This window comes from Mixophyes fleayi, chromosome 2, assembly GCF_038048845.1.
Source record: "Mixophyes fleayi isolate aMixFle1 chromosome 2, aMixFle1.hap1, whole genome shotgun sequence".
Lineage (NCBI taxonomy): Eukaryota > Metazoa > Chordata > Amphibia > Anura > Limnodynastidae > Mixophyes > Mixophyes fleayi.
The window spans coordinates 78,658,802-78,674,581 of NC_134403.1; the positions used below are offsets into that span (position 1 = coordinate 78,658,802).

At 41.2% G+C, this 15,780-nt stretch overlaps 1 protein-coding gene across 1 annotated transcript in view; it reads right to left on the reverse strand.

Moving 5' to 3' along the window:
* Nucleotides 1–1,052: 1,052 nt before the first annotated feature.
* Nucleotides 1,053–15,780, reverse strand: part of LOC142139831 (glycoprotein-N-acetylgalactosamine 3-beta-galactosyltransferase 1-like) — a gene marked incomplete at its 5' end in the record, with an annotated part of 41,574 nt that continues 26,846 nt past the window's right edge. The window contains one exon of the mRNA XM_075197700.1: nucleotides 1,053–1,280. Coding sequence (XP_075053801.1) covers nucleotides 1,053–1,280 — 228 coding nt within the window. The remainder of the gene's footprint in view (nucleotides 1,281–15,780) is intronic.

Here is a 15,780-nt window from a genome sequence, read left to right on the forward strand (position 1 = left end):
AACTGAAAGAGTAGAAAATGCTTCTTCTAGTTTGTCATTGCTATTAATAACACTCTGCTAATTTAACAATAGCACAAAAACACTCATTAATTACAAATGAAGGGTCTTCATTTTTTTTAAGACTTCATATGTAATTTGACACTCGATATGCACAGGGATATTTTCTTATAAACAACTTATTAGGTTTAAAAGCATACACATATGGTTGGTTGCGTGCTAATAAAACAGTATAAAAGCCAAATAGAGCATAGTATAGACCAGTGATGGGCAAACTACGGCCTGCGGGCCAGATCCGGCCCACTTAGAGGTTCTATCCGGCCCGCCAATATTTAAAAAAATTTCATTAAAATATGCATAAAATTATTAAGGCCAACCCTGTGTGTCAGAACCTTCATTTTTATGCCTTCCCAGCTATTTCCTCCATTACACTTCATCCTCCTTCCTAAAAGGACACTTCGTATGTCAATCACTCAAACACCTGCCCGCCCCCTAATGGCTGAAAGTCATGTGAGTAGAGATGGGCTGGGCCATATACTAAGGTGGATTTTGATTGGCTGCTGTGTTGTCAGTTAGTGGCTCACCAGAAAGATGGATCTGCAACAACCTGCTGAAATAAGTGCTGTGTCTGTACGATCGCTGCACTTATAGAGGTAACACTGCTATATAACACCCTCCTGCCCCATATATGTATTATATATTTCGATATTTGAGTTTTTTAATATACTATATTGGCCCGCCTAAAGCTTTTCTTTTTTATTTGGCCAGCTCCTGAAAAAGTTTGCCCATCACTGGTATAGACTAATGGAATACTATCTTTGTTATTGGCCCATGCCTTGGTGTGTTATATACAGGAACATGTGTTCAGTATTACTTCAAACAAATCCTGGAGGCTTTTGTTCTTCTTTTTCATCTCCCTTGGATGTGAGATCACGTCAGTACATACAGCAGCTGTTCATGTCACACAGGTGTATAGAGTTTGTCAAGGTAAACAATGCTTTCATGAAAATAAATGAACGCAGGAGACGGCAGAGATGAATAACACAGTATTACAATCACTTCTGGGGAATTGTTGACTGTGTTTGCACTGAAGAAACGGTTGATATTTCAGTCAGATTTGTACTGTAATCTGGTAGGTTTGTTGCATTTGCTGGTAACTGGGGCTGGTATCGGTATTGGTATCCATATGCTCTCAGATGGTAGGTAAAATATTCCAAAGTGTACATGAGTTCAGCATCAACATAGTGATATGATATGGCCAGGTCTGAGCAGCACTGGGGACCCTGAGAAGCAAAATATTGAAGGGTTATTAGAGTGTTATTATCTAGAGAAATATTAGACATTATTGTAATTATTTCTACAATAACAGATTGATGCTTGGAACAGATATGCAGCAGTTGTGATGAAATAAAAGACAAAATAGCAGAAAAAAACGACTGTAGGAGAAATGCCATAGGTAATGCATCATAGTTACAGATAAATCTGCAACCCTTCCATATTTACTACATTTGAAAGATGGTATTGCCCCCACCACTCCTTTTATTTGGCCAGGGCTTCTCCAAGTTAGCTTATATTCCGCACCACTCCGCCTTTTCAGAGCTGGAAAACCTATGGCTGTCCATTGCATCTACTTTTCTATGTATGGAAGGTGTATGTGAATGCTGTCATTCATCGAACATTGTTTCAAACCTCCTTGCCCAGGCAGTAAGGAGCAGCTCTGAATACAGCGTAATGGGAATAAAGAGGGCGGGTTGCCACTGAAACAAAAATAAAAAAGGGGTACTTATTAAGAAGGGACCTATGCTTTAACTGTTAGACAAATCATGGGACATGCCGAATCGCTAGTTCAATAGTTTTGCCTTGACAACCTAAGAATGCTGTCTGTATGTAATGTCTCTTATAACTAAAACTTCAGACCCTGATTAAACGTAACTCAGCTCAAAATATTTTGCACACATGACCATTATGAGCACTTTTGCAGTAATTTCTGAACCTATGGGCACCATGTTGTCCCCATTGAGAAACAGACAAATTGGAGACCTTCTTGTAAGATATTGTTCCAGTTTTTATAATAGAAAAACAGTACTATGGAAGGATGTTTCTGGGCATGCATTGTTCAATCCTATGCAAAATAAGGCAGGTATCTTCCTTTACGAGCTTGTATACAAGAGATACACTGCACTTCAGAAGAATAATACAGAGGAGGCCTTGAGGCAGGACGATAAATATGTCCAGTTTAAAGAACAGCTAAGAGACCTGATAAAACAAATGGGTGTGTCACTGGCCACTGCAGATGAAGCTTAGAAAGATGAATACAAGGAGATCGCCGTCACCCAGAGCACTCCTATAACACAGTTGGATATGGTGAACCCAGTGAAAAACAAAGTATGTGGTCACACATACGAGAGAGAAACAATTGAAAGAATGATTAAAAACTTTAGAAGGTTAAATCCGCCAGTTGTCCAAAAATTGACTGTGACCCTTCTGACATGAGTATATCAGATTTTGTTCCAGATAATGCACTTTTTTGTTGACATTCTCAACAAAAAGCAAGGTCATCACTGAGCTTCGAATTGACCCCAATCCCTTTGACGTAAAGTACAGATTACAAACACTTTGTGCAATACTGATGAAACAGCAGCAAAGTGGAAGGTGTGACTAATACATATACACGTCTATTTACTCACATTTCTTCTGCAAGCAACGTTGTTATTTGCTAATAAAACTGTTGTCTTTATACCGTTAAAAAAGAATAATAATAATCCTCCACCATTCTTTGGATGTTGATAGTAGGAGTTACGGCAGAGATGTCACTACTTTTGGTCAATTCTTTTACAGTAGACCAGACCAGATGTTAAAATGTTGTGCTGAGTCATCTGCATCATCAAAGGGTGTCTTGGTGAAAGCTAAGTTTTGCAAAACAGACAACAATATATAGTAAATCTAGGTAACATTGACACACAGCAGTAGCTGAAAGACAAAGTGGTGCAAGATGGAATTGTCCTTGGACCCTCCCACCCACCGTTATGTTGGATCTTAAAAAGGACATGTACACTTTAATAAACCAAACAGTTCAGCCACAAAAGTAACACTCCTTGTGGCTGAAGTGCTTGGTTTGTTTGGGCCCCCAGAAAACAAGCTAACAATGAGCTTAGGGCACCTAAGCTAACAGTGCTGTTAATGAACTCTACTGTGGCAAGATGTTGTTGTTATCATCCTCACCCTCATCTTCACCCTCATCAGTGTGTACATCATCCTCACACATAAATAATTCATCCCCCCTGGAATCCACCATTACAGAAGTCTCTGTACATTGATGTAATTGGCGGTAAAGGCCTTCCTCCTGGAAAGGAACATCATCTTTGAACATCATCTTTTCCACATTTTGAGGAAGTAGCCTCTTAAGCTGATGGCTGACAATGTTTCCGGCTGTGCTGAAAACTCTTTCCGAGTACACACTGGAGGGTGGGCAGCTTAGGTAGTGCTAAGCGAGTTGGTATATAGGTCTACAAATTCCTTTTGCTCCTCCTAAAATGTAAAGGCGCTATCTGACGTGTCTATTTCTATACTGTCATTAAAATAATCATCCACCATTCTTTGGATGTTGTTAGTAGGATTAAGTGGAGTTACGGCAGAGGTGTCACATTTTTTGGTCAATTCTTTTAGACCAGACCTGATGTCAAAATGTTGTACTGAGTCATCTGCATCATCCCTGGGCCTCTCAGGAAAGCTAAGTTTTTTCCTAGTAGCAGTTGACTGAGAAACTGAAGAAGGAGACGCCGTCCTGTCACGTAACACTTGAGCTGTCATCTTGCTCGCTAGGAGCTCATTCCACCTCTTGAGATCTGGGTCAGTTGGAAACAAAGAAAAGACATAGCTCTTAAACCTAGGATCAAGCATAGTTGCCAAAATGTAGTGATCCTATTTCAAGATTTTGATAACTCTTGAATCCTGGTGAAGCGAATAAAGTACTTCATCTACAAGTCTGACATAGTTAGCATAATTTCTTTATTTCAGCTCCTCCTTCAGTTTCTCAAGCTAATTTTTCAAAAATCTAATTAAGGGATAGAATAGTTTCAGCATCTTACACAACACGGAAAGTATTCTGCGCTTGAGTAAAATACATTTCCCCTCCTATCCCAATATCATGGCTTGTGGAATAACTGTAGATGGCTTTTCACTGTTCCTCCATCCTTAGAAACATACACAGGCTGGAATTCAACCTTGTTACCACCTCTTACTTTGGGAAAATGCCATGATACAGTACTTAGCTCTTACGCAAAGAGCGTAAGAGCATTGCGGAACGGACCTCCTACTAGGTAGGAGGTGTTTGCGGCGGCTCCTGTTTTTTTCTTTTTTGAGCTTCAATCAAGACTAAAGATTCGGGATATTACAAATATGTGCCCCTTCTGGGCGAAGTGTTCCAGTTGGCAAAGAATCGATTTTGGAGGTACAAATGGCTGGGACTGGGGCAAGCCCTCAAGATGGATGTACAAATAATAAGGGACTGGAGCAAGCCAGGAACATTGGATCAAGAAAGAAGACATCATTGGTAAGTATTTGTTTTTTTTAATTTTTAATAAATAGTTGTGGTTAAAAAGAGGGTGGTTAGTGTCTTTATTGTGGGATTTTTATTTTTAATAAATATGTGTGGTTTGTATGAGGGTGTTGTTGTTTTGTTAACTTTTTTCTTTGTGGAACTACAGGGCCCAGCAAGCCAGGAATGTCAGGGCATGTTGGCACTTGTGGTTCTCCAAGTGCCAACATGCCCTGGCTGCCGTGGGTATGCTGGTGCTTGTAGTTATACAAGCAGCAGCATGACCACAGTTTTTAGGGCAACCTGGCTGGCTGGGACTTGTAGTTCCACAAACAAAATTGGTGTCAGTTTTTTTTTTTTAACCATTTAGCGCCGTATTACCCTACTACCCACAGCCCAGGTGTAGTAGGAAGAGCCCTAGTGCTATCAGCACTGGGCTGGTTCTTTCTAGGGGGTGGCCCGCTCATTTTTTTCGGTGGACCCCACTCCCTAGGGAATCCAGCCCAGCGCTGAACAGTCTAGGGTTGGTTAGTCATTATGGCAGGGGGACCCCTGCCGCGCGTCCCCCTGCTATAGTGCCGCCAACCCTGGCTGGTTTGCCTAGTGCTGGTAAAGTGGAAATCGGGGGAACCCCACTCAAAATTTTTCCCCGATTTTCACGGGACCAGCACTAGTCAGGCAGCACTAGGGTTAAGCATAAATAGTGGGGGGACCTCACGCTTTTTTTTTTTTTTTTTAACTTTTATCTGTTCTTTCATTTTTTAACACTGCCAGGGCAGTGTAACAGTGATGTGTTGATACAACATGCTGCTATCAAGCATTGTGTTGTATCTGGCGTGTTTAGAAGCAAACTCTCCTGAGTTTGCTAACTCGCAGCTTCATACATTGGAGACTTGTATAGCTGCAGTGGCAAACATTGGTGAGTTTGATCTCTGGCGATTTTGCAAGTAGCGATTTTGACAGAAGCAGAACTCTGGCGATTTTGTATGAAAACTCAGCTTCATACATCGGCGAGTTTCAACTCTCCCGAGAAAATCGCTGGAGTTGCAAAATCGCAGCTTGATACATTTACCCCCTGGGGGTAAATGTATCAAGCTGCGAGTTTGCAACTCCAGCGATTTTCTCGGGCCAAATATGCCTAGATTATGTCAGCAGTTTCGTTTATTTTGGCCATATTAAGCTGGTATTCTAGTATGTGTACTCTGATCTAAATCCAATCAGACAGGATGGAATGATGCAATCGTGCACATGGTACATATATAATGACACTGTCACACTGGGCCACGTGTTTGTGCCGCCCACTTGTGTCACTTAGCTTAGTCATACAGCTACCTCGGTGCAACCTTTTGGCCTAAAAACAATATTGTGAGGTGTGAGGTGTTCAGAATAGACTGTAAATTAGTGGAAATGAATGTTATTGAGGTTAATAATAGTGTGGGATTGAAAAAAATAAAAAAAAAATGGATTTTAGCACTTTTTATGCTTTTTTAAAAATAAATCAGAACCCAAAACCCTAAATCAGAACCAAAACCTTTCGTCGGGTGTTTTGGCAGAACAAATCAGAACCCAAAACCACAAGCTAATCAGAACCCAAAACACAAAACACTAAAAGTGGCCGGTGCACACCCCTAGTTTCCAAAGAGTGTCTAAAGATTTGAAGGCTGCGGGAAAGTCTGATAGGGATATCCATAAGTGGGGAGTAGCACGGGAAAAGTCTTGTAGGCAGGAGTGAGAGGTGGTTGCCAGATACGAGAAAGGCGCAGGTCAGAGTTAGATCTAAGAGGGCGGGAGGGAGAGTATTTTGATATGAGATTTGAGATGTATGCAAGGGTAGTGGTGTTGAGGGCTTTGTAGGCAAGGGTGTGTAATTTGAATTTTATTCTGGGAGTCTCAGGGAGCAAGTGAAAAGATTTGAAAAGTGACGCAGCAGATGTAGAGCGGGAGAGAGGAAGATCAGTTGTGCAGCAGCATTTAGGATGGATTTAAGTGCGGATATATGAGTGTCACGATTGCCAGATAGCAGGAGGTTCCAATAGTCAAGACTGTAGATAATGAGAGAATGGATAAGAGTTTTGGTAGCATGTTGAGTAAGGTGGAGTTGACAGGACTGGGAGAGAGTCTGGATGTGAGGAATAAAGCAGAAGGTGGAGTCAAGTGTGTCACCAAGGCAGTAAGCTTGGGAGACTGAGGAAATTGTGATATAATTGACAGTGAGGAAGATTTGAGGGCAGTTGGTGACTATGGCAGGATAATAAGCTCAGTTTTGGACATGTTGAGGTTGAAGTAGTGACAGTTGGTTACACAAGATAGTACAGAAGGTGAGAGGTCAGGGGAAGAGATATAGATTTTGGTTGCACAATCGTAGAGGTGGTATTGGAGGCCGAATGAGTGAATTTGTGCCCTAAAAGAAGAGATTTACAATGAAAAAAATATAGGGCCAAGAACAGAGGTAAGGGGAGACTGAAGGAAAGGAGGCTGTGGTTGGAGAGTGGGAAGGCTAAATTGGAGAAACTAGAGATGGAGCAGTAGGGGGAGACGACAAGGACATGCCCATCATAGTGGGTAGGAGATTAGGTCCATTGGGAGAGACCAAAGGAGAAAGAAAGTGAAGTAAGTGAAAGAAATTTAGTGTCAGAAGAGACAGTGGGATTATCAATGTGAATGTTGAAATTGTCTAGTATACGATTAGGCAGGTAAAAGGATAGGAAATAAGCGAGCCAGGCCGCAAAGTTGTCAAGGAACTGGGAAACTGGACCTGGGGGGCCGGGGCGATAAATGACAGCAACACAAAGGTGGAGATGAGATGAAAAAATAGATTGATAGTGTGGACTTCAAAGGAAGAGAATGAGAGGGAGCATTCAGAAGGTATGACTTGGAAGGTGCAGCTTGGAGAAAGTGTCCACTCCACCACTTTCTTCATCATCATCATCATCATCATCACCATTTATTTATATAGCGCCACTGATTCCGCAGCACTATACAGAGAACTCATTGACATCAGTCCCTGCCACATTGAAGCTTACAGTCGAAATTCCCTAACATACACACACAGACAGATAGAGAGGGACTGGGGTCAATTTTGATAGCAGCCAATTAACCTACTAGCATGTATTTGGAGTGTGGGAATAAACCAGAGCACCCGGAAGAAACCCACAAAAACATGGGGGGGACATAAAAACTCAACACAGATAAGGCCACTTTGTCTGTTTCCCGGTCTGGGAGTGTGGCTGAGGGAGAGTCCCCCATAGGAGAAAGCTGCGAGGGATATAGTGTCAGAGGAGATGAGCCATGCTTCTGTAATGACAAGGAGGTTGAGGATATTATATATTTAAATTTTATGAATATAAATGTATTAAATAAAAAGACACAAAAAATTTTTGTAGACAGGCTTGGGTTTGTCAATCTATTCATACAGGATCAGACGCCAATGACTGGTAGCCCCATTTACCGGCAATAATCTCTGTTCACCTGATATATCAAGGCACGTATATGCCGAATTTGTGCGTACTGCATGCAAAATCATGTGCGCTGACCCTTGTGTTTTGGTTTTGGATGTGGTTTTGGTCCTAGAACGTATTTGTGTTTTGGCTTTGTTACAGGTTTAGCTCCAAAATCATGAAAGGTTTTAGTTATTTTGGCCAAAGTTTACAGCAAGCTGGCATAGTAGACACAAAAATACATGGTAGTTTACTAAAAGATGAAAGCACCATTTCTGCTATTATTTGCTTTTAATCAATTCCATATCTCACATTATAAGTCAACGTTTCGGTCCTACATATGGACGTTTGTCAAGACAAACATATAGAACATCAGGGGGTAAATGTATTAAGCTCTGGGTTCTTCAACACCCGCGAGTTCGGCGTCTACGGCGTTTAAATTTAAAGCAGCGCTGCCTTGTAAAGGGAAACTTCCCTTTACAAGGCAGCGCCGCTTTAAATTTAAACGCCGAAGACGCCGAACTCGGGGGTTTGGAAGAACCCGGAGCTTAATACATTTACCCCCAGAGCTGATTTACGTGTGGATTAAAACAAACACATGATGCACTCAGTATGTGTGCCTTAATGACTCAGGGCCTGGGTGTTAGTGTGTGACGGATAGCTGCTGAACCCATACAAAAATCTACTTTATTGTAAACTTTTTTGTATTTTTCAATACTTGTCAAGTTGTTAAGGGTCATTCATTGATATCTATATTAGAGATGTGCGCTGACCCTTGTGTTTTGGTCGAAAACTGTATCAGCTCTAAACTGACTTTGTGTTTCGGCTTTACTACTGGTTTTGTCAAACATACGTGAAATGTTTTAGATCTGAATTTATTTAAAAATTGTGAAAAATAGGTAAATAATATAATTTTGAGCTGTTTTTGCTCCTGTATTACTATTTATAGCATTAACATCCATTTCCAGCTATTTCAGTATATTTTCTAATGATCCCTTCACAACAGTGCCAATTTTCACCAGTTTTGCCCAAAGTCTGCAGTGATCTATCTTAATAAAGGATTTTGTAACTTTGCCATCATTGAATTTGTTTTCTCTGATTCAATGTAAAAAATAATAATAGTGTTGATATCTCCCTTTTATTGCACCCAAACCTCCTTTGCATGTTCAGACTTACTATTACTGTAATTGAATAAATAAATAACCATGGACACCAATGTAAATTTGTCAACAGGTCACAGTTTTTATTTAGACAAAAATGGTGGTAGAGAGAGCAATGTGAGTCAGCTGACAAATAATAGCAAAACCCAACAGAGGAAGGTCAGATTGCTATTACACCGCTGGTCCCAGGAAACAATCCTTTGCGATGTTACGGCTTCCTAGTAACAGTCATGCGCTTTTAGAACTAGCAGGAGAGGTCTTCACCTATAGCAGCTGCCTTTCCAGAAAAGTTGGACTCACACACAGGTACTTGAATGCCCCCAGCACTTAACTCAACATAGTAAAATCTTATGAGCGGGAACCGGTAGCATAGAGATAGGAGAAATGGGTCCAAGAGCACTCCCCTAATGTCCACTCAGGAGGCAGCAATAATTTAATAACAGCCAAGCCCCCTGCCTGCCTGTCACTAGCCGTGACGCAGCAGATGTGTGAGGCGTCCTGGTTACCCTGGCATCAGGGTGTGTACACCCCTTCTTGGGGGCCGCCTCTGCTGCAAGTCTCGGGCAGTCCCCATTACCCCGGTTTGGACGAAGCTTATGCCAGGGCAATGACTTTTCCACCCTCCCTCTCACATAAATATTTACAAGTAACCTAGGTTGATTGAGAAGTGCAGCATTACGGCACAGATCTACCTCACTCCAAGGACAAAGCCATCTTGAATTCCACCATTTAACATTGTGCTCACTCATCATCGTTTAAATGTCTACTAATGTTGCTGTCTGTAGATGTCCACTGTTGTCTTAATGAAGGATTTTTTTTAAATCTGCCACTGGTGCATTTGCTTTCTCCAATGCAATTCAAAAAATAATTCACCATACTTTACTGTTCACTAACTTCATCACATAGCATAAATCATCATCCATCATAGCTCCATCTATATATGTATTTGCCAGGTCCAAAATCTGTCCTGCTAATTTCTCAGAATGTGGACTTTCAATTGCATAATTTGGGAAACCAAATCTGCATCAATGTAAGTATTATACATAATTACATGTGTGGGAAGGGCAAATATGGGCCTATCTGAGCTGTCTCTTTTACATATTTCTTACACGTCACTAACAGAACATATAAATATTATTTATATATATTTCATATTTATATACATGGGTCTTGGAGACCACTTCTGCTGCAAGTCTCAGGCAGTCCCCTTTACCTTGGGGTTGGATGAAGTATCCATCAGGGGGAATGATTTTTCAGCCCTCCCTCCCCATAAATACATACGAGTTCCCTGGAAATTAAAACAAGGTAATGAAAGCCATGCTCTTGGCAATCGATAATCTGACAATGTATTGTGTGCCTAATCTTTTAATTTTTGTAGTATAGGTGCAGGCCAGCTTCATCTTTCAGCATCCTCATTTAATTATATAGCGACAGCAAATTAGAAAGCTCTTTATTATTGGGTATGTACTTGTAAGTGACTAAGTAACTACGGATTTCTCTGTCCTTCTAATGACTTTAGATTGTTACTGCCTCTTCACTCTCCATGTAACCTGCTGTATAAAGTTTCAAGTTTAGTGTGTGCATAGCGTTTCAACATTTTTTTTCTCTTGCACCTTACACTAGTTTTTTGTTATTGTTTCATTTATCCAATGGGCTTGCTTTAGTTGTTGGCATGACAGATGACATTTATTGTGCAGCCACTGCAATGCTCTACATGCATTGAATGAATGTCAAAATGCCTAAAGAAAAACCCTCACACACCCTCACCCTCAAAATTCTGTTTGTTTTTTTGGATTCTGCTGCTAATAGTATGACCGCAAAGACACACCGTTTTCCTCCAAGAAATAAATACACTAGTTAGTTCAGAATGATGTCTATCTAACTCAGTCTGTATATAGCTGTCTAGCACTATTATATATATGAATTGCAATGCATTAACAATAACCAGTAGCCACTAGTGTGTGTAAAGTCAATTTAAGATTGAAATTAAAAGCAATGGATCAGCAAACTATTGTAGCTGACTATTCTCTACAGAACTACTTTACAATAATGACAGGATTCTATTGCTTTCCTATGTGTCTGGTTGACCCATAACACTATTTTATGAGTAGAGCACCACAGCTAACCTCCTCCCTACATGCTGTCTGTTCTAAAATGGCACATGAGAGGACTATATGCACAAAAGATGGCGATTCAAAACTCGCAAGAGTTTTGAAAAAAATAAATCTCGGAAATGACGTTTTGCCTTCTTTTGAGATCCAATGTCAGATTTCTTCTGATTGCACATAATCCAAACCGCTCATCTCTAATTTACATTAAGTGGGAAAGAAGGGTGTTTGCGTGTGAGGGGTTTTTCTGGGCATTTTCCACATTCAGTAAACGTATGTAGAATTTTGCAGTGGTTGCAAAATTAATATCATCTGCCATGCCACCAACTGAAGCTAGCCCATTAGATAAATTAAATAGCAAAAAAAAATTTGCTTCACGATACACTGCTGCCTCTTGTACTCTAACCTAAGTTGTAAATAAACTTAGAACCAATAAATAATAAAATAATGAATAAAGTGAACTAAGTGCTGTCTAAACTCTTCGTGCAAAAAAATAAAAAAATATATAATATATTTATTTCAAATGCGGTGGCAAGATCTTTTATCTTCTTATTTTCCATATATTCAGGCCAACTCAATAAACATGTGGTGCATAAAGAAAACTAAATACAAAATACCAACAATTGTAACTTTGTGACATAAATGATAATAAAATATACAATAAACTCCTATGTATTCACTAGTGCTCGAAATAAGCATCCCCAATGGTAAACAGCTTACAAGTTATTTTCTTTCTTTAGGTATCTTTAATATATTAGATCTTCATATTGATACACAGTGCAATCTATCTACCAAACCTGAAGTCCCATAGTGGTAATAAACATACAGGAACTATTCTTTGTATGTAACCTTCAGTAAATGTACGTATGAGAAAATAAAAATAACTGGTGCAATATTGTTTAAAATTCACAGATATTTTAATATTTTTTAAAAAATGTTACTCCCTTTGCAATAATTTTCACAAAATTTATATAAAAATATTTGTATATGTACGTACTCATTCCAGAATCAGAAGTAAACATGCATTGTGTTTTCAAGCTTGTTGTTAGTCTTCCAGGTGTGATGATAACACAAAGTGATACCCTCTTATTCAGATGGAAACAATCTTGGCAAGATACACCAAACAATCGTCATTGCAATCGTCATTGCTCCAATGCGTTTCAACTCTGAATGAGTTTTTCTCAAGGTGAATGGGAGGTAGATGAAACACGGCTATTTATATATTCCCTATGTCCATTCAAATCACAAAGATGTTAATATGCTTAAGCTTTCATAAATGTATCTAAATTTATTAAAAATGAATCTTCACATGAATCTTCACTTTCATCTATAAATTCATCCTCTGCATTTAACTTTAAATAAATACATATAAACCATAAGAAAGTGGCTCCCAATAAAACAGTAATTACTTCCACATTCACAGACCGCATGTAGAACATTACAGCGGCTGCAAAATAAATGTCATCTTCCAGTGCTCCAAGTGAATCAAGACCATTAGATAAATTAAATACAAAAAAAAAAAGTGCAAGAGATAAAAATACTGAATCACTACGCACACATTAAATTTAGAACGTTAGACAGTATGCATCATGGAGAGTGAAGAGGCAGTAACAATTAGATATCATTAAATGGACAAAGCATCAGTAGACATATAGACAAGTAGATACCCAATTGTAAAGCGCTACGTAATTTGCTTTCACTATATAAATAAATGTTGATGATTGTCACGGTTGACAAGGCTGGACTTAGGATCCCTAGGCTCTGCTGGGCATTGCTAGGCCCACTCACGGGCGCGGAGTCAAAACAGGAAGGTAGTTTTCACCAGGAACCCCCACAAGGAAGTATGGTCTTAGTGGCACCAAACCTGCAGGTCGCGGTCCCGCAAGTGAGTGGACAGCAGAGTAGTGTGGAGGAGCCAGGAGATGCCAGGAGGGCACTGATACCGGAAGGATTCAGCCGTGGTAACTCGGGACAACAGCTGAGAAGTCACAGGAACAGTAGTAGCCATGAAAGGCAGTAGAGAGAGAACTGATGCTGACTCAATATAGTACTCGGGAGGTAGAAACCGAGATACTTGGAACAGCAGTAATTCTATACTGGCAGTCAGAATATTTCCTTGATGAAATACTGGGCAAGGACCGAGGAAGAAGGAAGACCTGTGAGAGGAACAAGGTGAGCCATCTTAAAGAAGCGGTCCACGATGACCCAGATGGTATTGAATCCTCTGCTGAGCGGCAGGTCGGTAGCAAAGTCCATGCTGATATGGGTCCAAGGTTTGGTTGGTACACCCATAGGACCCGCACGGGAACTCTTATGTTGGGCACATATGTTACACGCGGCCACAAAGTCCTTGATGTCTGGTCGAAAAGTGGGCCACCAGTAGGAGCGGGATACCAGCTCATAGGTCTTGAGAAATCCAGTGTGTCCGGAGAACCTGGAGGCGTGAAACCAGTGGAGCAGCTTCTTCTGAAGAGAGGTGGGGACGAAAATTCTCCCGGGAGGAGGGGAGCTGGTGGTGGATAGACCTAGCAGACATTTCAGATCCAAGATGGGACGACTGAGGGATAGATCAGAGTCCAACTCTGAGTCGAAGGCCCGGGAAAGCGCATTTGCTTTTCTGTTTAAGTGGCCTGGTTTGAAGGTCACGTGGAGGTTAAAACGGGAGAAAAAGAGTCACCAACGGACCTGTCGAGGGTTGAGGCACTGAGCAGACTGTAAATACAAGAGGTTTTTGTGATCAGTGAATATAGTGACCACATGCTGGGCCCCCTCCAAGAGATAGCGCCATTCTGAGAGAGCCAACTTCATAGCCAACAATTCCCTGTCTCCTATAGTAAAATTCCGCTCAGTAGGTGGGAACTTGCGGGAGAAGAAGGCACAGTGAAGGAGTTTGTTAGAAGGATACTTCTGAGCGAGTGCCGCTCCTACTTGAATGGCGGAGGCATCCACCTCTAGAAACAAGGGCTGGGAGAGGTTGGGTGTCTGAGGATGGGAGCGGAAGAGAAGGCTTGCTTCAAGAATGTGAATGCTCCTAAGGCCTCCTTGGTATTGGCTCCTTTCTTCGTAAGAGCTGTGATGGGAGCAACTATAGTGGAGTAACCTTGGATAAATTGTCTGTTGTAGTTTATAATTTATAATTTATAATTTATAATTTGTCTATTTATAGTTTATAAATAAATATTAATAATAATAATAATAATAGTTTAAGAACCCCAAAAAGCGTTGAACAGCCTTGAGCGTGACAGGACGTGGCCAATCCAGGATCGCCCGAAAATTCTCAGGGTCCATATGGAGCCCAGAACCAGAGATGATATAGCCCAGGAACAGCATGGAAGAGGCTTCAAAGGAACACTTCTCGAGCTTACAATATAGTTGGTTTATACGGAGTCTGGAAAGGACCTCAATTACATGCTAGTGATGCCACTGGATATTGTGGGAGAAGATGAGGATATCATCAAGATGAACGAGGTCTCTGAATATTTCGTTAATGAAGCTTTGGATCACTCCCGGTGCATTACAGAGTCCGAAGGGCATGACTAAGTACTCGTAATGACCGTCACGGTTATTGAATGCTGTCTTCCCTTCGTCTCCGGAGCGTAGGCGGATAAGGTTGTAGGCCCCCCGTAGATCCAGCTTAGAGAAGACCTTGGCCCCCTTGATGCGGTCAAAGAACTCGGTGATGAGAGGAATGGGATAGCGATTCTTGACTGTTACCGTATTAAGTCCCCGATAATAAATACAGGGTTTGAGGGACTCGTCTTTCTTCATAACAAAAAAGAACCCTGCACCGGCTAGGCAAACAGACTGCCTGATGAAACCTCTCTGAAGATTTTCTTTGACATATACGGACATGGCCGATGTTTCTGGCTGAGAGAGAGGGAAAACTTGTCCTCTAGGAGGATTCTTGCCTGGGAGTAAATCTATAGGGCAATCCCTAGGTGAGGAGGCAGGAGTTCAGCCTGGACCTTGTCGAACACGTCTGAGAAAGCCTGATTTTAAGGAGGTAGGCCCAGAAGGGGAGACTCTGTGGAGAATGATAGGGTCTGTACAGGCTTGACTTGGGTTAGGCAGTTGGATTGACAATGAGGCCCCCAGGCCAGGACTTCTGAGGAATTCCAATCCAATTTGGGAGAATTTACACGCAGCCAGGGAAGACCCAAGATTACAGGTGGGGTGGAGTGTGGTAAGAGGAGGAATGAGATTTCTTCGAGTGGAGAACCCCAATGTGGAGAGTGAGCGGCTTGGTTTGGTAGCGAACCACACCTCCAGGAAGCTGTGACCCATTGATAATGGTGATGGTGACAGGTGTTTCCAAGGGCAGAGTAGGAAGGGAACACTGAGAAACTAGGGATCAAGAGATAAAGTTCCCGGCAGCACTCGAATCCACCAGTGCTTGAGAAAACTTTTCAGAAGAGTCCCATAGTTAGGAGACTGTGAGGAAGCAAGCGGAAGACGGAAAGGATTTAAGTGACCCCAATCTGACCTCCCCGGAGCAGATCAGGGCTTGGCATTTCCTGGCCTCCTGGGACAAGAATTCAAGA